At 54.3% G+C, this 22876-nt stretch overlaps 2 protein-coding genes across 4 annotated transcripts; one reads left to right on the top strand and one right to left on the bottom strand.

Moving 5' to 3' along the window:
• Nucleotides 1-19959, top strand: LOC119104459 (uncharacterized). Of its 3 annotated transcripts, none has more exons than XM_037228166.1 (5): nucleotides 1-65; nucleotides 11375-11789; nucleotides 12102-12937; nucleotides 13763-17483; nucleotides 17913-19959. In XM_037228166.1, exons 1-5 carry the CDS (start codon nucleotides 15-17, stop codon nucleotides 18101-18103), a joined length of 5214 nt encoding a protein of 1737 aa, XP_037084061.1. In that variant the 5' UTR covers nucleotides 1-14; the 3' UTR covers nucleotides 18104-19959. The 3 variants fall into 3 exon arrangements, with proteins under 3 accessions (XP_037084061.1, XP_037084063.1, XP_037084062.1); XM_037228168.1 differs by lacking the exon at nucleotides 1-65 and adding an exon at nucleotides 248-425 and having other exon boundaries at nucleotides 12247-12937; XM_037228167.1 differs by lacking the exon at nucleotides 1-65 and adding an exon at nucleotides 248-425.
• On the bottom strand, nucleotides 18518-22352 carry LOC119104340 (atlastin-1). The gene is made up of 4 exons (XM_037228036.1): nucleotides 21111-22352; nucleotides 20737-20879; nucleotides 20462-20640; nucleotides 18518-18524 (listed from the first exon to the last, which is right to left on the bottom strand). The coding sequence occupies exons 1-4, from the start codon at nucleotides 22159-22161 to the stop codon at nucleotides 18518-18520; spliced, it is 1380 nt and encodes a 459-aa protein (XP_037083931.1). The 5' UTR covers nucleotides 22162-22352.
• Between the last annotated feature and the right edge of the window lie 524 nt (nucleotides 22353-22876).

Genomic DNA, 22876 nt, shown 5'->3' with positions numbered 1-22876 from the left:
TCCAGTGCGGGTGCATGTACCCCGCGGGGAGGCTGGTGGCGTCACGAGCTCACCACCGTACTGGCGTAAGTGTCTGAGGGATGCGGATGCCCCATGTGACACAGCCCATGGGAGCCCGTAAAAAGGTTACCCGCCCCATGTTGATATAAGCCTGCACGGGGTGCTCGAGAATTACAAACATACTGCGCGAATGTTGATCAGTCAGCCTGCAGCTTACCGCGATCTGTGTGGCATGGATCGGCACGGATATGACTTTCGGTGGATGCGGCTGCGTTAGGAGGCTGTGTCGTATGTGACCCGAGTGAGTGTTATGATTGTAGGCAGTGAGTTGTTGTCGGCGCATTCGCCGGCACGGTGGAGTCGGGGCACACCTTCACGTTCTCCGGCTGCTGAGATCCCACATCGATCTCTAAAATTGCTCGAAGGTAGGTGGAGCCGTGATTTGCGCAAAGTTTGGGCTCCTCTGCGAGGCGAGCCACACTGTTGCTGACGCGGTTGTCCGTCTTCTCTTTCCTCAAAATCTCTTCGTCTCGTTTCACTCAGACTTCACAGCGTTCACGTCTGAAATGGGTCTCGAACTGTACTCTTCAGGCTTTCGCAATGTGCTTTGTTCACTTCATTAACACGCGCTCGGGTGGGGGAGGCAAATTGACCACCCCCAAAGGTTTTTCCAGAATGGTTTCCGAACAGCGCGGCTTAGCCACGCCATATTTTGCATGGATGTAGACAACTGAATAACGGATTGTTTGACGTAAAAATTTAAATGTACCTTGTAAGGTCGCTGACCTATGGCAGGTCAAAGTCAGGCCGTGGTTTCAGCAAAGGCAATGTCTAGGGAAACGTTCCATCTGATGCGACAGCGAATTGTTAGGCGAAGCCATACATCTCTGAGATGCTTTCTTAGGCAACACAACTGTTGAATGAGCAAATTACATTGACTTAGGTTCAGGTAGGAAGGTCAGACCAAGGTCAAAACCGACCTGTTTTATTACTCCAGGGTTTGCTGTATGGGGTAGTTTCTGGAGCTCATTTCGAATATATTGATAGCAGGAACACCATTATATATCTTCCATGAACTTCTTAGAGGTCAGACTAGGTGATTTACCTAAAGTGACCTAGGAAAAAATATTGTTTTAGGAACATACTGCCTAGCGTAATCTTTGTCGGTTAGTGAAACGCAAAACTCCAAGCAATCTTGTATGATTTTGGTCACCTTGACCTTCAAAAGGTCAAACCAGGTCACTGACCATGGACGAGAATGCAACGCTTTGCTTAGAAACGGTTATCTACATTCTGGAGCACTTTGGAGACCAACCTGGAACTTCACCATGTTTGACCTTTTTTGAACCGAAGGTCATAATCTAGGAATCTGAAACTTTCACCTAAGTGAGTTCACGTACAGGTTAATACACCCTGTAAATTTGGTGTCTCTTAGTTCCCGAGATCTTTGGGGGTCAAATTGACCCTCCCCACACTCGAGCAAATGGTATCTAGCCGGCCAACCGGGTGCGTGTTAACTGCTGGAGGTGCTATCGTAGTTACACCGCCGCAGGGTCGGGCCGCCGGATCTGACAGTGAACATAGCCCATTGGACCTGACAGCTGAGACAGCCCAGGGTGTCTGTTAGCTAATACAGCCCGCGGAGTCTAGCAGCTTGCCGGGAAATGTCTAAACGGGAAGCTAAATGTCGGGCACAATGACAATGAAGGCAGTTAGAAATAAACAATGAAAAAAAGCAGAAGTCGGCCAAGAACACTGGCCACCTACAAAGGCAGTGAGCTACTACCCCAAATTTGCGTCAAGTACATATGGTTAAGAAATATTATAACTCCAGTGTCACTAGATGCTGATGTATTACTGTGTGTGGTGCTCGATATCTTTCTAAGAATTTATCAACCATTCATGTGATACCAGAGAAGTCTGCTGGGCCACGATAAAGGGACAATGCCATGCCACCAGTCAAGTACTGGACTCCGATTTATTTTCCGCCAAGCACAAGGAAGGGAATGCGAAAAAAATGTGTGGCGTGTTTTGAGCTTGTTATGAGCATTTTGTTAAATACGGGTCCAGTATTGATATAAGATGCTCCACATGAACAAGCAAATGAATCACGAAGAAAGCTGTATGGTGCAAAGTAGTGTTATTTTGGTACCTTTTTACTAGGCTATTACTTTGTTCGGCACAGTGACCCTCTCTCCACAGCCATGTTGTAATGACCATCCTCCCATGGCCATGTTGCAATGGTCCTCCCTCCATGGTCATGGTGCCATGGCCCTCTCTCCATCCCTGAAATCACCTGGTGGTGCGGTGCTGTTGTATGGTAGCATGGTAGCCAAGTAATAACGTGACAGAAACAACTCATATATTTCACGTTTCTTGGTCACAGGTTCTGTACGCATCTTAACCTCCATTTCATTTCCATTATCGTGCGTTGCATTGGTTTTGTGCCACACTTCAGTGCCAGCGGACGCTATCTGAAATGTTTCATGAATAGCTTTAGTTTTGTTTTCCAGCCGCAGTTTTGGACCACAAGCATTGACAGTGATCGTTTCTACCATACACGTAGACATGGCAGGTAGATCACATTAACTGACGAGCGGTTCCAATGGACGAGTAGGTAACGCTCGTCTACGTGCGAGCGATCTCCCTCTTAAGCCGTTCCTATTACAAGTGGCTGTAACAGGCCGCGTGGAAACTGTGTTCGATGTACCTCCAAATGGATATATCTCTATGTTTTATGGATATGATTCCACATGGATATGATTTAATGTTATAGTTTTATTGCGGATGATATTTATATTTACCTATTTTTCATTTACTATTGCATACTATCACTCATGTGGTAAAGACAATGAATGCGATATTGGATGCTATGCCGCTAGAAGTTCCGAGAGTATCCTTAACGTCGTGTCCGACCGGAATGGTAAGGAAATTTAGTTGCTCTTTATGTTCCTGATCATGTATCGAATTGATGGATGCGGACCAGAGCTGCTAAGCGCGACCACAAGTCTTTTTCGTGCTAGATGCTTCACACAAGGACATTATCTCGTGACAATTGCAAAAAGCACCACAAGTTGCATAAGCAGGAGCGAAACTCATGATTTATTTGTCAGGGCCATTACAGACAGCAGCTGATTATCATCTATAAAACTGTTGTTGCATCAAGAACCTTTTTTGTCATTTCAGGTTTGCAGCACTTGATATGTGGTGCTGTGGAACTATATCAACTGTAAAATGGCGAATGCGTACGTGATGAGGAGATTAAAAGCACTTCCGCGTTAAAGTTTAACCACTATTTTGATGACTTCTGTTTAATATTGACGACGTGAAAACAGCTGCAAGGAAGCCTGTTGCGTGACGAAACCGACATCGGCAACAAACTTCAGTAATGGAAGGCGGCCCGAAGTGATGCAGAACTGCCCATCCCCGTATGACCATCGTCCGTCATTTCCACTTATCTCTACTGCCGTAATGCTCATTTCTAAAATGGGTATGCTTGGCTGCTTCAATTTTCTCTGGATCTGCTTGCTACGGTATTTTATATAAATGTCACTTTTGCCTTAACGACTTGCCTACAATTATCAGCGCTTACACATATACCTAAGGCGCTGAGGAATGTGTCATATCAGAGCCGTCAGCTGTCTAAGGCATGGTTCATCAATATGGAGACCGCACTGTTCACGTGGGTGACGATGAAAAAAGTGTGTTGACCGCATCAGCTGACAGGCAGTGCTTGTTACCATGGCGACAGGCGCTGCGTATTACCATGGAGACAGGCATTGCGTAGCAGCTCATGGTGCGGATATGACACTAAACCTCCCTCGCTGTGGTCTCGGCACTCACTGAGACAGCAAGAAGGGAGCATCGAGGGCTACCCCACAACTTGAGTTTCTTTTGGATAAGCCCTACCGCCCTGTCAAAAGGGGTTTCTGGGGTCAATATAATTGTCTAAGGGGTCCTAACGGGTTTCCGCTGTCAATCCGTTCCACCTGTGCACTCTGCTGAAATGCAGTAAGTCGAGCATCTCAGCTACCCCCGGATAGCTCGACTAAGCCGGGACGGAGACGGGCCGTTTTTCCGTGCCGTGCGCTCCCTTTCTGGGGCATCGCACGACTACTGCGGAGCCGTCTAACCGCCCGTGACTGCTGCTGTGCTGGTGATTGCTGAGGGTCCAGCGGTTCGCCGTCAAACCATCATTCAGATCAGCGGTGCTGCCCGCCCCCCCCCCCCCCCTCCGTCCCCCACCGGAGCCTCTGTGACGCAGCTGACCTGGGCGACGGAGGCCCCGCTCTGTCATTCAATGGAAACGGACTGGAAGAGCCCAAGTGTCCAATCGGACCGAGAGGCTGAGTATCCCCAGTCTGACCGAGAGGCAGAACCTCCCAGTCTGACCGACAGGCTGAGTCTTCCTAGTCTAATGGAGAGGCTGAGTCTTCCTAGTCTGATCGCGAGGCTGAACCTCCCAGTCTGACCAAGAGGCTGAGTCTTACTGGTCTGACCAAGAGCCTGAGTCTTCCTAGTCTGTTCGAGAGGCAGAACAGACCTAGTCTGACCGAGAGGCAGAACCTCCCAGTCTGACCGACAAGCTGAGTCTTCCTAGTCTGACCGAGAGGCTGAGTCTCCCTAGTCCGACAAAGATCCGAAGTTTCGTAAACCCGGAGCCCGCAGATTGGTAACATGCGGAAGCGGCCGGCTGGCAAATTGTGTGCAACTGGTGCGAAGAGCGTACGTGTACAGATACGAAGACCGTGCATAAGTACACAGAGCATAGAGTTTGTCCATGTTGCCATGGGGCCCGCATGTGCAGACATGGCTTTTTAGTTGCTTGGGTTGGCATTGTACCGCCGCAGTTCGGTGCGCGTGTGTAACACCGCGGTTCGGTGTGGAGATGTTTGCTATTCTTATCGGCTGAGCAGGCAGCAGTTGATCATTTCAGGCCACACCGCCCGCGGGCAGAGCAACACAGGGTTATCTGTCAGAACTCTACGGGCGGACTGTTTGACAACCTTATTGTGCTCTATCGTGCTGACACCTACGATTAAAAATGGAAGTGAGCTAATCTTCATGGATAGGAAACACATTAGGAGGTTGGCGGTGTGGGCTTTCTTGGTGCGTTGGATTTACAACGGCAACAGTATGCCGTGCGCCAGGGTTTACAAAAATTCCACTACTTTAGCAAAGTCGTATCTTGCGACAGTAAAATAAATCTGCTAAAATTACACACCACGCATGCTTGGGTGCAAGTGGCAGAAAATATGATCATCCAGGGGGCAACAGCGGTAGATTGCTTACTGTAGATGATATCACTGTTGCCCGATGTGACGGCTAGGACACACACTGTTGCCCGAGGAGATGGCTGGGACGAACCCTTTCGGCCCAGGAGATGGCTGGGACGAACACTTTTGCCCGAGAAAATGACTGGGACGAGCACTGTTGCCCGAAACGAGGCTGAGGGTTGCCCGGGCTCTTCGTGGGAATATCAGAGGGGAGGTCACTACCGGTGTTACCTCGGGTACTTCAGGGCATCTCACAGTGGAGGTGGTCACCAATCTACCGCTGTTATCTCGGTTCAATATGTCATTCACTGCGCTACATCAACCTGGACATCGGTGATGGCACATATTTCGGGCAGTGGGTCGGAGACGCGACTACCAGCGCCGGTCCCGTGTCCAGGAGGTTCTCATCTAACTTCCGAGATTTTGTTGGATTATGGCCTTTAAGATATAAGATTTATTGCTTCGTTTATTCCTGCACCTGTTATGACATCTAGCTGGCAATGTTGACAGACACGTTTATTTATAGAGGTAGGATGTTGAACCGTTGGCAGATGCGCTATTTTGTGCGGCGAATATTCGTCCCGGTGGATGTGTGAACATCCGACTGCGATAAAACAACAACAAGAAAACACGTTTTGCAAAGTTAAACAGGGGTACCGTCTTATTATTATAACGGCAGTGGGAGAGGTGCTCCCAAAGCCCAGAAGGGCCCATGGGTCGCGTTCTACAGCCCTTTAAAAAGTAAAACGCCAGTGATAACAGCTTCAAGTTACTAACGATCGATTTCAACTTTGTAATTTCCACTATGTATCATAGTATGCAGAACCTTCAAACCCTTCGAAATAGTCTTGCACTATTATTCTCACTCCGTTTGGTCATTAAACAGGCAGTTATCACATGGCATGGTAACAGCTGGCATCGTTTTCATCTCCCACTAATTTGTTTTCTCCATATATGATCAGACAAAACATTTCATTCTGGCCTAAAATTATGAATTTTAGTGGAAAGCTTAAAGCTGCTGTCAAGTCTTCAGGCAATTACATAAGATGACGGCTCAACTATTGCATTGCGGCGGTGGAACCCGATGAATTATATGAGAAGTGCATGCTAAGTCACGAAATAACGTATAAATGACTGCGTTTTAGGCAAAATTGTTGTATAAATTATTGCTGTTGTGTAATGTTATTATGTTAACAATAATAACAGCATAACAGCTGGCTCGTGACGACACAAATTGATATGTTTGTCATTGAGAAATCCAATTCTGCTGTAAATGCTTGCTTACCACGGTGAGGGAGACATTTAGTTGCGAGAGAAGCTGGGCGTATCGCCGGCCATCAGCAGCTAGTAATAGACGAATGGTGGAGCTTGGTATCGGTTAGTAGAGGGTGCTGGGGCATCGGTTGTTAGCGGATGCTGGCCGCCACCTGCATCTCAGAAGGGAGATGGGTACTACATCGACGTCACCTATAGCAAGCCAGCCAAGAACTGTTTGCTGAGGACGCCGGAGGGCGGAGGTTCTCAACTCGATGTCAAGGAGTTCGTGGCACACTGGCTCTGCATGAATGAAGCAATTAATCCTTAGTTAATGCACAGCTCCTACGTTGTTTAGATCTGCAAGTGCTCTGGACAGCCTCAATGTGTTTAGTTTGGCCAAGAGCGCAGGGCGCTCCCTGGAAGGAGGGGGGGGGGGGGGGGGAAGAATTCACGGGTTTAGGAGACCGTATACTGAAGTTGTGTCCTTGATTCTTTAAAACCTATCGGATTTTGCTTGACCTTAACTGAAGGAATACTTTATACAAAATTTACTCAATCCAAGAAGCAAGCCCAAAACTGTCTGACTATCTGAGTTTTGCTAGGTTATGGCAATCTTGTGGGTCCATAACCATTTCACCCGCCATTGATTCTGTACGCACAATTCTGATATCTGAGACCAGCAGCAGTGATGCGGCGCGGGCACTGTTACGCGCGTGAAGCCCGCGCGTTCCGCGGTCTGATGGAAGGGCGAAGCCCGCGCGTTCTGTGGTCCGTTGGAAGGGCGAAGCCCGCGCGTTCTGTGGTCCGATGGAAGGTTAAGGCCCGCGCGTTCTGTGGTCCGATGGAAGGGCGAAGACCGCGCGTTCTGTGGTCCGATGGAAGGTTAAGGCCCGCGGGTTCCGTGGTCCGATGGAAGGCCAAGGCCCGCGCGTTCCGCGGTCCGATGGAAGGTCGAAGCCCGCGCACTTCGTGGTCCGATGGAGGGGCGAAGTCCGCGCGTTCTGTGGTCCGATGGAAGGTTAAGGCCCGCGGGTTCCGTGGTCCGATGGAAGGTCGAAGCCCGCGCACTTCGTGGTCCGATGAGAGGCCGAAGCCCGCGCGTTCCGTGGTCCGATGAGAGGCCGAAGCCCGCGCGTTCCGTGGTCCGATGAGAGGCCGAAGCCCGCGCGTTCCGTGGTCCGATGAGAGGTCGCTCGGCTTGCAATACGGCGGTGCTGGGTGAGAGCTCTTGGTTGAGTGCGTTATTCTGCCCGTCTTTCGAAGGAAGGTCAACCGGCGTCAGGCCACACGGGGTCACCCTAACCTTTGCGGCTGCGCCGGACACAGTAAGACACGCAGAGCCCTCCGTGGTATTGTCTGGCTGGAGGGAACATGATGTGCTACGCGATGTCCCTGCATAATGCTCCGAATCTGAGGCGGTCCCCGGGGCAAAAGCATTGACTCTTCCGCAAGCGGAGTGCGACTTATTCGGAGAGGTGTTTTCGAGGCAACTATATAAAACGTGCATTCGTATGACCAGTCATGCCATGCGATGCAGTAAGACCCGACAGAAATGCTTCGCTCAAGGATAAGGCCCGATAAAAATGTTTGTTCACGAATGACACCCGACAGAAACACCGCTCGGGAATAAGACCCGATAAACACGCTTTGCTCAAGGATAAGATCCTCTTGAACTGCTTCGCTGAAGAAGTGGGAGTGGTCTTAGAATAAATCATCTTCATTTTTGTTCGTGTCTTCTTTTAGGTAGACCATTTGCGAATTGTCATGCGTATTTGCATGTACACAGACAACTTGACGTCGAGACCAAGCAAAGGGAGCTATTTGACGTTTGCAAACGGAAAATGTGAGCGAAACATTTCATCATTTACGTACCATGTCCTTGCATTGCTGCATCGTTGTTCTTTGAACTACTGGCCACTCAAATAACAAAAACATTTATGAAATCCACGTTCGAATTGTCTGATCATACGCTTGAGCATTTGACGCAACGAAAAACTTTGTCCCACTTACAAACATGAAGCGTGGCCGTATCTCCTTCCACGCATTTATCTGCAAGCACGACCGAGTCATGGCTTGAAATGCACCGCAGCGCATGCCATCCGCGGCCGGATGTCCGCCGCGCCGGCGTTGGCGGCCGGCGGGGTGCAGCTCGGCCGCGGCCGTGCGCGAACGGCCGCCGTAAGCGTATCAGCTTCGCACACAGTTTTCCGTTCACGTCATCGGCCACGCGCCAGTGAAGGGTATCGGGTTTGCTGGCGGTAGGACCGAGCCGTCTGAAGCGGCGCACAAATCGGTGGCGCATATAAACAGTCGCGAGGCAAGAATAACAAGCTGATGTGTTCGTTGGAAGCTGTTAGTAATTTGGAGAACATGGCGGGCGGCACCCCAGGCCATGAGGCGACATCCGTTGACACGCGCAAACGTGATGTCCCGCCGTATCGTACCTCTGACCCCATCACAAGCAGCCGAGATGCTCCTTATTTTCTTCGGTTGAGAGCGAGAGCCAACGGATCTACAACAGTGATACAAACAAAGGGGGAGGAGCCATCTCACGATTTGTCGACGAACGTGCAGAGACCAGCGAGCCCGCCGGTGGCCCAGACTGGGCTGATGAAGACGAGCTGTGTCAGGTCAGTCTCTGATCTGACCCTGTAAGATTGGTCTCTGATCTGACCCTGTCTAACCCTGGTCTCTTATTAAACCCCGCAAAAGCGCATGTTAACATCGACTGCTTTCCGGCAGCGGCCACCAAGCTCAGCGGGAACAAGCAGGTGATAGGACTTAGATTATGCAAATAGAAATACTTTTCCCCACTTTGATATACCACGAGACTTTTTGTTCTTGCTTTAGTTGCATGATCATGAACACGATTCTTAGCTCTGCGCTCGGTACGGTCATGCTTCAGGACTTTCATCAACGAGAGGTGTCAGAGTGCACCTTTCATCAGCGAGAGGTGTCAGAGTGCACCTTTCATCAGCGAGAAGCGTCGTAGTGCGTCATCCCCTAGAAGCGTCATCCCTTCGTCGGCGAGAGGCGCCAGAGTGCACCCCTCATCAGCGAGGGGCGTCAGAGTGCACCTTTCATCAGCGAGAAGCGTCATAGTACACCCTTCGTCGGCGAGAGGCGTCAGAGTGCACCCTTTATCAGCGAGAGGCGTCATAGTGCACCTTTCATCAGCGAGAGGCGTCATAGTGCACCTTTCATCAGCGAGAGGCGTCAGAGTTCACCACCACCATGTCGTCGCCGGAGCGTCATGACCCAGAGTTCCAGTGCTCGTGGCGCCGGCCGCAACGATTTGTTTTGACGTTGACCTGTCCTTCATACCTGACCCAAGGTCAATGAATATATATATATATATATATATATATATAATATTTTATTTTTATTTCATTATAGATAGATAGATATATAGATAGATATATTTATATATATATATATATATATATATATATATATATATAATTTAGTATGTAAAAATAATAAGTTGTAATCCAAATTTAATAGCCAAACTGTGTGGGAACCCATCTTAAATTTGTACGACTTCGCCTAGCACTCCACTGTCACATCGAATTGAACAGTGCCCTTATAATTGCCTTCACTGACAACCGTCACTTGACTTTGACCTTCGTAGGTCAGTAATACTACAAGGTATATCAAATTTTTAGCACCACAAGATCGGCGCTTCAATTGTCTATAACCATATAAAGCTGATACTTACAACAAATTGCAAAATTTGGTGGGGGGCCGCCGCGTCTTTCGGAAGTTATTCTGGACAAAAACTGCGGGGCGGAGGGTCAAATTCTTCCTTCCCCTGCCCTCGACCTGCGCGCTTGTTAAGCCAAGCGGCAGAAGATTTAAGCAGCCTGGCTGCAAAGCATGCTTTTTTCTTGGCTAGCCACAGCAGTTCCACCAGCTGCTCGGAAGTCTGACACGCATATTGTTTGGCTCGGCAGCGCAGCCTCGTTAGGCGTTTTTTGGCCCGAGCCTGGCGCGGATTTCCCAGGTAATAAACGCGACGGACCTAGAAAACGGATCAGCTCCTCGTGTATTTGCCGACCTCAAGTCTATCAAAGACGCTCCTTTGTTTTACAAGTATATCCTTGGTGGGAAGACTCCCAACAGACGGAAGATCGATTCCCGAAGAATATTGACTGGCATCCTTTGTTTCTCCTGCATTTTTTAAGTCACACGTCAAACGGCTCTTTTAAGACTACTAAGAAGATGTAGCTCGTGGAAAGTCCACCTCCCGCTCGTTAGACAGCAACGGTCAAACATGGCATGTAATTGAACAAATTGATATAAGAAAAATATCCAGCGGAGCCTTTCATCGAAACCACAATGCGAGTACTTCAAGCGTTAATACAGACCAACACTTAGCTTACGTAGCAAGCCATCTCAGGTGGCTAAACTGTAGTCATATCAGCTACATTTGGGCAGTGGAGGAAACCAGCTATGTTATATGCCCCTAATTCACAGCACGTATGACTCATATTCATGTCGTGTAAACTCTGCTGTAAGGGTACAATTTAACGGCACACGGAACACCGGAAAGCACCATCTTACCAACCAAGAGATCCCGTAAAGCACCGAACATCATCAAGATGCAAAAGGATAGAACCCGCGCAACGGTGCTGTGTTGGTCGTTTGCACAACATCTCGATACCCATAGATTGGCATTTTTCACGTTTTCTCTATAGCGCCACCTTCCCTCTCACAGATTTTGCATGAAATGCGAAATTCATGCAACGAATAGTGAATGACTTAGATTCTTTCAAAAGATGACATGCCGTCTGTGTCTCGACTTCATAACGGGAACTATCATTGTTTTCGCTGTTCGCCAGGCTGAGGCGACTCATCCCCGCCGGTTTTCGCCAAAAGTTAGATCCGGAGTTCCGGTCGGAGAGAGCTGGAGCAGGAGACAGAGTTGCGGCAGCATGACAGCGACCATGCTGACTGTCCTGCTGCTGGCGATGCTGCACATGGCAGTGGCGCAAGAGCACGCCTGTCGGGAGGAGGGTGACGAAGTGGTCTGCATCACTAACGATGGCGCGGTGCGCTTCCTGGACAAGGAGGCGACGTGGCAGCAGGCGCACGAGAGCTGCCGGCGACGGGACACGTTTCTCATCACATCCGAGGACGTCGCCGAGACGGTGATGGCTGACCTGCAGCGTCATGAGCTGTATCGGCAAGGCGACTTCTGGGTCGGCGCCAAGTACCTCCGGAACGGCTACTACCACTGGGTCTTCCCCCCGCAAGGTAATTATCGGACAGCTCCGGGCGCGAGCGAGATCGTCCATGCCTTGCACCCGGTCACATGTCTCATTTGCCAGCTTCACTTAAGCATCGGCGTGCAAAGTCCACGTTCATCTCCCCGCATGCGCCGCGACGATTGCAGCATTGTAGTCAACACCAGTCACGGCACACTAGGTATTGCGGTGCTCTGAGGTAACTTTTTGTGAGTTGTTCTTTTCATTCCACCAAGCGGCGCAAAAGACGAGCGAGGGGCGTAGCGACTGGCAAAAGTACTAAGCTCTCACCAGCTAAGATGCTACCCTGGCACCTTTCCAGATCAGGCAGCGTACAGCAGGATCGAAGCGCGCGCCGGAGTGGACCCTTCGCAGCTGTGCAGGAGAGTGGCGCTGAACGGGACGGAGTTCCGGCTGGGGTGGGCGCAGTGCTCGTCTCACCTGAGGGTCGTCTGCTTCGCCGACAGAGCCACGGTGGCGGAGACGAGGCCGGCCGGCTACCGGCCGTTGCTGACGGTTCTCCGTGACGGAGCCGCGGTCGAGAGCACCGACGATAACGACGGCATCGACACGGTGCTGCAGGTCTCCAATCCGGACCAGTTGGCGCATCCAGGGCTGACGTTACGCTGCGGTGACGGAGACAGCGTTGTCAAGGATCACTTCGTTCTCGGCAGGTCTGAGTACCAGACCAGCTGGTGGCGAGGGAACTTCACCGTGCTGAGGCAGCTGATGCCTCCGGCTGGGCCCAGCACGCTCGGTGTTGGGGCCTTCTGGTGTCAGCGGTACGTCAGTGGGGCTGTGGACGCAGTCATCAGCAAAAGACTCTTCGTCACGACGTCGAAGAACATGCATGTGCTGGTGGGCAGCCGCGCCCACGTCGTGAACTTGCTACAGGCTTTGCTGTCCGGTGGTGACGATAACAAAAGGGGCTCCCAACGCCAGGGAGAGGCAGATCTTAATCGCGAGTTGGCCGGACGGGACTTCGAAACAGAGCTCAGGCGGTTGGCCAAGCGTGCCCGCGAAGCCAGCAGCGCTGATCTGCGGTACCTGGCCGTCTACGACTTCTTCGATCCATCAACCAGCCGCAAAGAAGCAACCCAGCACGCGTCGGAGACGGCCCTGGACGTGACTGTGACGCTACTCGTGGATGTGTTCAATGTAAGTAAATATCTGCGTGGAAGGTGGGGGAAGGTTGTACAGCTCGACGGGGATGGACGGGCTTTACAGCTCTGCTCGGGTGGCTGTACAGCTCTGCGGGGGGGGGGGGGACTGTACAACTCGCCTGGGGTGGGTGGGCTGTAAAGCTCTGCGGGGGGAGGGGCCGTACAGCTCGGCGGGGGCGGGCGGGCTGTACAGCTCAACGGGGATGGACGAGCTTTACAGCTCTGCTGTTGTGGCTGTGCAGCTCTGCGGGAGGGGGGGGGGGGGGGCTGTACAACTCGGCGGGGACGGGCGGGCTGTACAGCTCGACGGGGATGGACGGGCTGTACAGCTCTGCTCGGGTGGCTGTGCAGCTCTGCGGGGGGGGGGGGGGGCTGTACAACTCGGCTGGGACGGGTGGGCTGTACAGCTCTGCGGGGGGGGGGGAGGGCTGTACAACTCGGCGGGGACGGGCGGGCTGTACAGCTCTACGGGGTGGGGCTGTAAGGTTCGGCGGGGTGGGAGGGCTGAATGGTTCTGCGGGGGTGAGCGGCTGTACGGCCCTGTGAGGTGAGGGGCGGGGGACGGCTGTGCACCTCGGCTGCCTCTGGAAAGCAATGGGAGCTTTGTAAATGCTTTTTCTGACTTTCACCAAGTCTGATGATTTATTTGAAGCCAGAATGCAAAGAGCTAACAACAATTATTGGCAGAGGGTCAGATAATTTGAGATAACAGTTTCTTCGGAAAATTTATCCTGCCAAAAAATTTTGGCCTAGCAGGAGCACACAATGTGCATTCATGCTGGATTTGCACATCGGGTGACCTTTTGCTTTCGTCTTTCAGGTGAGCATGCCCTCTATTCCGATGGCCTTCCGCTGCCAGGCCGAGAGTGCCTCTGGGACTCGGACCGCTGATGGTGAAGTGACACGCTACCGGTGGAAGACCGTGGCGACATCGTCATTCGTCCCATCAGATCCAGAGTGTGTGGCGGCTGACGGCGTGGCGCGTGTGGAGAGACGCTGCATCCCCAGTCTGGACGGAGGCGCCACCTGGGGCGCCTTCTGCGCCGCGGGAGCCTGCGACTCCGAGCTGCCCGCCTGCGGACCGCCACCAGCCGTGTGCCCTGCGGGGTTTTTGCAAAACGACGCGGTCTTCGCGCAGAATTGGCGGGGTTCAGTCCCAGGCCCGCTCTGCATGCTTCGCTTGAACGCCACTCACGCGAGACGCAAAGCTGAGTGCCGCTCTAGACATCCGAAGGCGTTCGAGATCGAGCCGCACCACCTGCCCTGGACGCAGCCAGCCGAACTGCAGAAACTCGTCGGTGACCGGCCGGTCTGGCTGTCATCGCACAGACTGTGGCAAGAAGGACCGCTCTGGCCACTTCGCTTGCCTTCGAATGAGGCGATCTTGGGAACTCAGGTGGACCTGGACCTAGATGGGAACCTCGACTGCGTGATTCTGACGCCGGACCTGGTTCTCCGCAGCGTTGACTGCAGTGAGGTGCACACAGTGCTCTGCGTGGTCAGAGCGGCGCTGTACAGCCATCTCGAGACGGCCACCGTGCTGTGGACTCCTCTCAATGAGCGTCCATCGCACAGCATGCATGCACCGACCATAAACCGCGACGTGTCCGTCGTCCTCTCGGACTCCCCCGTCTCTTGGGCATTGGCAGCGGTTCGGTGCGCGGAAACCAACTCTTCTCTAGCTAGCGTGACATCACGAGTGTATCGAGACACAGTCCGGTCTTTAATAAGGTCGCTCTTCCTACCAAAACGCCTGAAACTGGCGGTGAACCTGGTGCGACAGGACGAGCTGCGGTGGGGTGATGCAACGCCACTGAGTTATCCTGCGCTGTCACCATCGCTTTCTGCGCGTCGTCATGACGACCGCGCAATCATGGACGCTTCCGAGGGCCAGTACAGCCTCATAAGCGCTGAAGAGTTTACTGTAGACGGCGCTGTTTGTGAGCAAACAGCTAGCCTGGATGCACCAAAGCTGCATTTATTTAATGAGGGCCGCGCATTCGGCGCTGGTGCGTTGAAAAGGCCTTTTATTTTTATGAACGTCACGAATCCGGACAAGGTTCTCTTAAATCCCCGTCAATTCAGCGCGAACCAGAGCGATCCGAATGCATTTTTCGAGTGTTTCGTTTCCACTAGCCAAAGCTCCGAAATGGGCTATCGAGTAGTTGAGTTGAGTGCGGTGAAAAGCGAGGATCCGCCAGGAACATTCGTGAAGGTGCAGCTCCTCGTCGACTTTGGCTATCTCATCTGTGGGGCGTACGCCATGGAACCTCACGGGTACATATTATCCAATGCGCTGCTGCTAACTGAGCGAACAGGCAGGTCCAACCACGATCCCGGTGTTGAGGAGTTTCTTGTCGGCTTACGACCCGTGGGGACACAAAACAGGACCAGATTGCAGTTTCAGAAGGAGTGCGACCCCACGTTCTGCCAAGGGGTTTGTCCGTGTTTTAGCATGCCACAAAGCTGGACGGGTAACTCAGAGATTTATTCGGTACGGCTGAGGCCTTTGCGCGCGACGCGCTCGGGCGACGGCATCACGACAGAACATTACCTGGCCACCCTGACCAGGGTGCTGTCCGTGGACAATCGGCAACAGCACTCTGTTGACCCTGCCGGCAACAGTCCGGCGTTCCGGGAGAACGAGACGGGGAACAGTGAAGAGGACAAGACGGGGAACAGTGAAGAATACGGAGCTCAGGTAATGCGGAACAGTTTCGGAGCTCAGCTGGTATCGCTGAAGCAGGCACGCTGCTGTCCGTGGCAGCGCACCGAGCGGCCAGAGCGACTGACATGGCAGCGGACCTGCACCGGGGACCCAGCAGCCACCTCGCTCGAGCTGTGCACGGACGAGGACGGCCATCCGGTCTTGCGCTACTGCCTGGGCGACCCGCTCGCGGGCGTCGCGTGGGGCCCGGTGACGCCGGAGGACGCCGCCTGCGCCGCCGTCTCCAGCACCTCCATCGCTCTGCACAAGCTGGGGCGGACCGAAGTCAACGCCAAGAACGTGGGGAGCACGGTCGGCCAGCTGGCGTGGCTGCTGCGCGCGCCGGCGCGACTGGTCGCACAGGACGTCGTCTCGGTGGCGGTGACGCTGGAAAACGCGAAGCGAGAGCTGGTGTTCCAGCCGCCCGCCACAGCCGTCGCCGCGAGGGGCCTGCAGATTACGGTCGTCACGGTGGTCGATCACATCATGAACGCAGACAAAAGGACGCTGAAGAAAGCCACCAAGCTGGTGGGTGCGGGACCGCGCATTGTGCGTGCGCTAGAGGACATCCTTAGCATATCGTCTAGCTTGAACCTGCCCTTTGTGACGCGCAAGAACGTGGCAGTGCGGGCTGGCGCCTTTAGGGGCGTCACCTCATCCTCGCAGGACATTCAGAGCTCCTCGGTGCAGCCAATGACAGATGCGAGCCAGCTGTCCGTGTCCTTCGGCCAGGAGGCGGCGCTGGTGTTGATAGACAGCCAGCGGACTGTTAACGCCACCTTCCTCACGTTTCGTGACGGGCGCCTACTGCATTCGCCCGGTCGGCGCATCGCCAGTCAGGTGGTCAGCGTGCTGATACAGGACGCGAACGCGGAGGACGCTCCTTGGAAGTCGGTGGAGAACGTTCCTTGGAGGACGGTTCTGACCAAGTTCCGCAGTCACGTGGGGCCTTGCGCGCCCATCCCGGCCTGCGCCTTCTGGGACTTCCACGCCGCCGAGTGGTCAACGCGCGGCTGCCGCCTGAAGGAGATACGCGACGGCAGTACCGTCTGCTTGTGCAGCCACCTGGGCAGCTTCGCGCTGGTCTTGAACGACACGCGGAACGCCTACTTGAGCAAAATGCAGCATCGCCTGCTGGACATCCTCACCTACGTCGGCATCGCATTTTCGCTCCTCGGTCTCGCGTGCACTATGCTCACGTTTGTGCTGTTCAAGAAGTGGCGTCGTCCTCGTGGCAACCAAATCATGATGCACCTCAGCGCGGCGCTGACCGGCATGTACATCAGCTTCCTAGGTGGACTTGCCGCCACCAAGTATCCCGTCGCCTGCGTGTGTCTGTCGGCGCTGCTGCACTACTTCGTGCTGGCGGCGTTCGGCTGGATGGCCGTGGAGGCTGTGTTCCAGTACCTGCGGTTTGTTCGTGTGATTGGCACCTATATCCCCTGTTTTATGCTGAAGGCAAGCGTGTGCGCGTGGGGCTTCGCCCTGGTGCCGGTGGTCGTCATGTTCCTCGTGGCACCCGACTGTTACGAGGGGGACACGGACGTCTGCTGGATAGACTACGACAGTTTCTACGATGCGTTCGCCTATCCTGTTCTCGCCGTAATTGCGTTCAACGCGGCTGTGTTCGGCATGGTGGTGTACTCGCTGAGCTGCGGCCGCCAGCAGGGTCTGAGGACCAACCAGTCGGAGCGGCGGCAGGCGCGCATCCGATTGCGCATGGTTTTCGTCATCTTCGTGCTGTTTGGCCTGCCCTGGGTGTTCGGCTTCATGGCCATCAGGGAGGCTCGATTCTTCTTCGCCATCCTCTTTTGCATCTGCAACATGTTTCAAGGTGAGACACGGCACTCCCTCCCCGGATGTAATGTTCATACGCTGGAAAGAAATACACCGAATTCATTTTTCGTAAGATTTGAGTCATTTCCTATTGACTTCAGGGATATACCCCGGTTTAAAGCGTACGACGGTGCATCCGCCGAGTAGTTTCCGTATTTGGTGTTGCAACCTATGACGTGCTGACGCCGTGTTCGGCTGACCTCTCTCTGTCGTCGTCCCATATCTAAGCAGAGCGCAGTGTGTCAGGATTTCCTACGTGAGCTGGACAGTGCATGCGCAGCTGTCCTTCCATAGCCTGCTGCCTGGCCGAAATGTGACCGCCAGGGTTCGTGATACTCGTAATGATGGTGGCCAGAGAGCGAGGCTGGACAGCGCATGCGCAGCTGTCCTTCCATGGCCTGCTGCCTGACCGAAATGTGACCGCCAGGGTTCGTGATATTCGTGATGATGGTGGCCGGGGAGCGAAGCGGACGAGAACTCTGGAGCACATTCCTGGTGAGCAAGTATCGTAGTGTCGCCGACAAAACGCGTGCCACCGCACGCGCTCAGTGCGTCACCAAGCTCACCAACTCCGCCACAGCAAAAGAGAAGCGCGGTCGTGAAGAGACACGCCTGTGAAGAATTGAAATCATAAACCGACCGAGCAGTGGGAGGCGGAGTGGATGGGGGAACGGGTGTATCGAAGGAAATGACATCCAAGTGTATTGCCAGGTACAGGTTAGTGACATGTTCACCCGAGCCTTTCGTCACCTTTTTCGGGCAGGCTTCTCGCCGCCATACAATAGTTCTGAAAGACTTTGGCTTGGGCATGAGCACCGCGAAAGATGCGTATACGGTAGTGGTTATTTTATGGACACACGTTGTCCTCCATGGCGGCCATTGCGAAAATCTTTGAGCTGACAGTCGTGTGGTTCGTACGGTTCTGGTTAAAAAAGGCTTTTGAGTTTTCTGCTCGTTTCAAGGGAATGAAATTATATAGTTTTTGCTTGACTCCGCTCGTTAAATGTTGTAACCAGTGGAGACAGGCTGTCGTCAGAGACTGGCGAATTCCAGGGCACATGAACACGGTGTCATCGGTGCGTGGACGATGCTAGTAAAATGGATTATCCGCACGCGCTGCGAGTCTCTCACTGTGAGTCTCTTGCTCAGTTATCTGCATACGCCATATACGAAGACGCGTGGATGTAGGTTTCAGCGTGTGTGAGTATCTATCAGCGCATTAATAAAACAGAATTATGCAACAAAACAGAACTGTGAACTAAACTAAAACAGAACTGTGAACTCAGCGCATTAATAAAACAGAATTCAAAACATGTGGATTATATGTCATTTACTTATTAAAGAAAGAATCGCTTACAATGTCGGAGCAAGTGAGATGCTTTTTGCCCCGTGATCACTGTTGCCCGCGTGGTGTCACTTGTTTGCTCGATCTCACATCTTCTGCTTGCATTGCTAGTTTGACGTGTGATATCCGCAGGCGGTCCTGTTTTTCTTGTTCTCAAGTAGTCACGAGATATGTATTGTGTGCAGGGGTGTAGTTTGGTATTCAGCTGGGCGGGGGGGGGGGGATTTCAGCCCCCCAACTTGGGCTCCAGCCCCCTTCCCCAGCTTTAAAAAACGTGGATCAAATGCGGGAACGTCAGTTTATTGGCGGGTTTTAGGGCAGGTTTCATAATTTGATCACGGTTGGGCGCCCCAACTCACTTTGCAAAACTATGCTACTGCTTGTGTGCAGACAACAACCCTCTGGTCATATCGTCCATGGCGTGAATGGTGCACTCATGCGTGCATAAATAACACCTAGGTGTTATGCAAGTACCTAGACTAGACTGAGATGTGCTCATTGTACGGCCTTCTGAAATGTACAACGAATAAACGGAAGTGTCGCCGTGTTTGATCCATGTTGTAGAAGCTTTGAGGTAATCTAAGTTTGTAACGTTTTGATTTGCGGGTCATGGAAAACCAGGAAGCAAAACAGCGCTTTGCGATTTGCGTATTAATTCTAACTACAGTCACATCCGTGCTGCGGTAGCTCACATTGCGGGATCATCCAGGTGGAAAAACAATGAGGACTAAAGGACTTGGCACACGCATGCTCTGTCCGTCATGTAGGTCTTCGAATGTCCTGACTGCCAAGTGCCTTTGACAAACTGAAACGTCTTCGACACAAATGTTTAGTGCTGAACTTCATGTTTTCGTCTTGTATGATCTTTGAAGCCTTTTCGACCAGATGCGATCATCCAGCGATTTCAGCACTAATGAACATGGTTCCGTTACGGCACAGTTTGCCCGTGATGTTGGTTTGAAAGCCGCGCCACCAGATGCGCAGGCGTCGTCTGATTGGACAAGAGTTGATGACATCAGTGAAACAGGCGCTGGGGATGAAGGGATGGCAAGGGCCTGATCATATTGCTGGAAACACGCTCTGAACTCTGAGTGTACCAAGATAGCCATCAGGTAACATTGAAGCAGAACTTTCTAATACTTACAGAAATAATTTTATCGGAATTTAATATGTGGCAGCAATGGTGTTGTTAAATCAAATTGAAATATATAGGACTACACACGCCACGTAACTCTAATACATGAGCTTAACAGCTAGCCTTCAACAGTTTATTGACATGCTCATCGATACCAGCTTGAGTTGTTTGTTCATATAATACTTAAGTTTATACATCTTTTTGTAAGCTGTTTTTTCACAAAGAGGTTCTCAAGCTTGCAGGTGACTGCCGATGACAAGCTGGCTCTACTAATCTTAAACAAGGAGGATGATATGCATATCGTTAGAAGCGGATACGAGGAACTCGAACTTTGACTCCAACAATTCGAACATGGCGGTGGTTAGGTCTCCGCTCCGCCGCGACTCTGGCCTCTTCCGCGGCAGCGGCCTGCGCCGCCTGCGCTGCCTGCAGCTCCTGCTGCTGCCGCTGCCGCTGGCGGGCCTCCTCCAGCCGCCGCTCCAGCTGCGTCGTCAACCAGTGCGTCAGGTCTTGCGAGTCGCCAGCCAGCGCCCGCGCCGCATCCGCCGCGCCAGCGTGCGCCTGTAGCACGACCGGCTCCTCCCGGCCGGCGGCCGGTGCCATCTGGCGCTCGTAGTGCGCCTGCGCGTGCTGCAGGGCGGCTGCTGCTGCTGCGGCAGCGGCGGCCTCCTCCCGCTGCCGGAGCGTGCTGTTCCTGTGTCGCGCTGCCGCCAGACGCTGTGTCAGCTCCTCCTGCAGGCTCTGCCGCCGCCGCTCGGCGGCCGCCGTTGCCGGGTCGTGGCCGGCCTCGTAGTGCTCCAGCGCGCTGCGCACGCCGGCGTCGTGGCCGGCCAGCAGTGCTTCGTCGCTGACGCTCGGTCCGGACTCGGGCAGTGCGCGCAGCATCGCCGCCTCGTACAGACTAAGCCCAGCCGCTGCCAGGTCGGCGTGGCTGCGGTCGGCGCGCGCCTCGCTCAGGGCCCGCTTCTGCTCGTTCAGCAGTCGGATGCGCTCCAGCTGCTCTTGGAGCGCGGCGGCCAGCCGCGGGGGCGTCTGCCCGTCGGTGTGGCGGCCAGCCGCCGTCAGCTGGTGGCGCGCCTCCTGCTCGGCGGCTCGGTGCGCCGCCGCCAGGGCCTCGTCGGTCAGCGGCTGGTCGGCGGCCGTGCTCTCCTCCAGCCGGGCGCGGTACGTCCGCAGTGCCGCCTCCTCGGCCCGCCGCCTGGCCTCCTCGGCCAGCGCGTCGCCCGCGCTCTCCGGCGGCGGCGGCGCGTCGGCAGCGGCGGCCAGCTGGCGGCAGAGAGCGGCTAGGTCTGCGCCGGTCAGTGACTGGCCCTCCAGCTGGCGCGGCTCCGCTTGCGCGGGCCCCACCAGCCACGGCATCAGGCGGCACAGCTGGGTGCGGAACTCGACAGCCGGCTGCCCGACATCGTCGCCAGCCTCGGCACCGGCGATCGCCGCCAGGTCCGGTCGCGGCAGCAGGAAACACTCCAGCCGCTCCACGGTCGCGGCCAGGTCCCCTTCGTCGTCCGCCGCGTCGGCACCGTCGCCCCGTAGCCAGTGCTCGAGCACCTGGCGTCCGCCGTCGTGCCCGTACGGCGCGTCATCCGGGAACGCCCAGTCGCGCACGAGCATGACGAGCCGCTGGAGGCGAGCCGGCCGGCCGGCGGCCGCCGCTATCAGCCGGCCGTACTCGGCGCAGAGTCGCAGCTGGGCCAGGTCGTCCGCCTGAAGCTGGCGCGACACGTGCACCACCTGCACGGCGCTCAGCAGGCCGACCAGCGCGCGCACCGTAACGCTCTCGTGCTGCGTCGACTCGGCGTCGAAAGCACCCTGTGAGTCGAGTAGCAGCACGAACGCCGGCTGACCCGAGGCCAGTGTGACCGGCAACGGCTGCGGCCAAATGTCGATGCCACGGGTGACCGGGTGCCGGCCGCCGCGGCAGGGGAAACCCGGCGACGTCGCGTCGTCCGCGTCCAGCCAGGCACCGTCACCGCCGTCGCCGCCTTCGTTGCCGTCACCGCCGCCAGCGCGCAGGAAGCGCAGCAACACGTTCAACAGCGACGACTTGCCCTTGCGGAAAGGCCCCGTCACGGACACGGGGATAACAGGCGCGTCTCTGACGTCATCTGCCAGCAGCACCTCTTGCAGCGCCGCCTCTTGCAGCACGAGCTTGCCGCTGTCATCGTCTACGTCGAACAGCTTCACTGGGCACTCCATCACCGCGATGTCTTACGCCGCACAGCCCCACTAAACAGAAGACAAAGCTGTGCAGTGCACGTCCGCTGTGACAGTGAGCGAGAGAGTAGACTGTCGGCTCCACGCAGGCGTACAACACCGGGCAGAGCGGCGCAGCGCTGACCGTACCACCGCTCTCATACGCCACACTGCACACCCAGCCACACCGCACCCAGTCCGCGACAGAGTCGGACGCTGAGTCAGCGGGCTTTGTTCTGCGCACCGCTTCGGGAATCCCCGCTGACCTCATCGGCCAATGAGCTGCCCGGACAGCTGATAAACAGCGGCGAGTGGCTGCACCACGCCACTGGCGGTGAGTCAGCGACGCGTGGAGAACAGCGCCCGACTCTACCGCGTCCGAGATAGCGGGAAGTCGCAGCGAGGCCGGTCCTGTGCCGCCCGGATTTCCCGGCTCTGACCAGATCAATCCCCGGGCGGTACCTACTCAGAATGGGGATTACTCAGAATGGGGAAATGGGGAAATGGGAATGGAGAATGGGGAATGGGCAAAGGTCAAGCGCCATTCGGTGCACTTCCTGCCAGATCGACGGGTCCCTAGCGTTAAAACCGACGGGTCCTCAGTTTTTGAGGGAAGGTGATGCATGGGGTGATTGAATGCCTTAAACAAATGCCAACACGTTTTACCTCGAGCTGGTGGCCGGCGTACGAACCAAATCCTTAGGCACTTCTGAAGGAT

This window comes from Pollicipes pollicipes, unplaced genomic scaffold (assembly GCF_011947565.3).
Source record: "Pollicipes pollicipes isolate AB1234 unplaced genomic scaffold, Ppol_2.1 Scaffold_6052;HRSCAF=7182_pilon_pilon_pilon, whole genome shotgun sequence".
Taxonomy (NCBI): domain Eukaryota; kingdom Metazoa; phylum Arthropoda; class Thecostraca; order Pollicipedomorpha; family Pollicipedidae; genus Pollicipes; species Pollicipes pollicipes.
Note: the sequence above shows the minus strand (reverse complement) of the source record. Positions and strands in the feature narration are given on the sequence as shown.

Coding starts and splice junctions, on each gene's coding strand:
- LOC119104340 (XM_037228036.1), bottom strand. CDS start 22,161: ATGGAGTGCCCAGTGAAGCTGTTCGACGTAGACGATGACAGCGGCAAG. Junction 20,880..21,110: donor CCGCGCCCGGCTGGAGGAGA/GCACGGCCGCCG, acceptor CCGACCTGGCAG/CGGCTGGGCTTAGTCTGTAC. Junction 20,641..20,736: donor ACGAGGCCGGCCACGACCCG/GCAACGGCGGCC, acceptor ACGCTCCGGCAG/CGGGAGGAGGCCGCCGCTGC.
- LOC119104459 (XM_037228166.1), top strand. CDS start 15: ATGTACCCCGCGGGGAGGCTGGTGGCGTCACGAGCTCACCACCGTACT. Junction 66..11,374: donor GAGCTCACCACCGTACTGGC/GTAAGTGTCTGA, acceptor GCTGTTCGCCAG/GCTGAGGCGACTCATCCCCG. Junction 12,938..13,762: donor TACTCGTGGATGTGTTCAAT/GTAAGTAAATAT, acceptor TTCGTCTTTCAG/GTGAGCATGCCCTCTATTCC.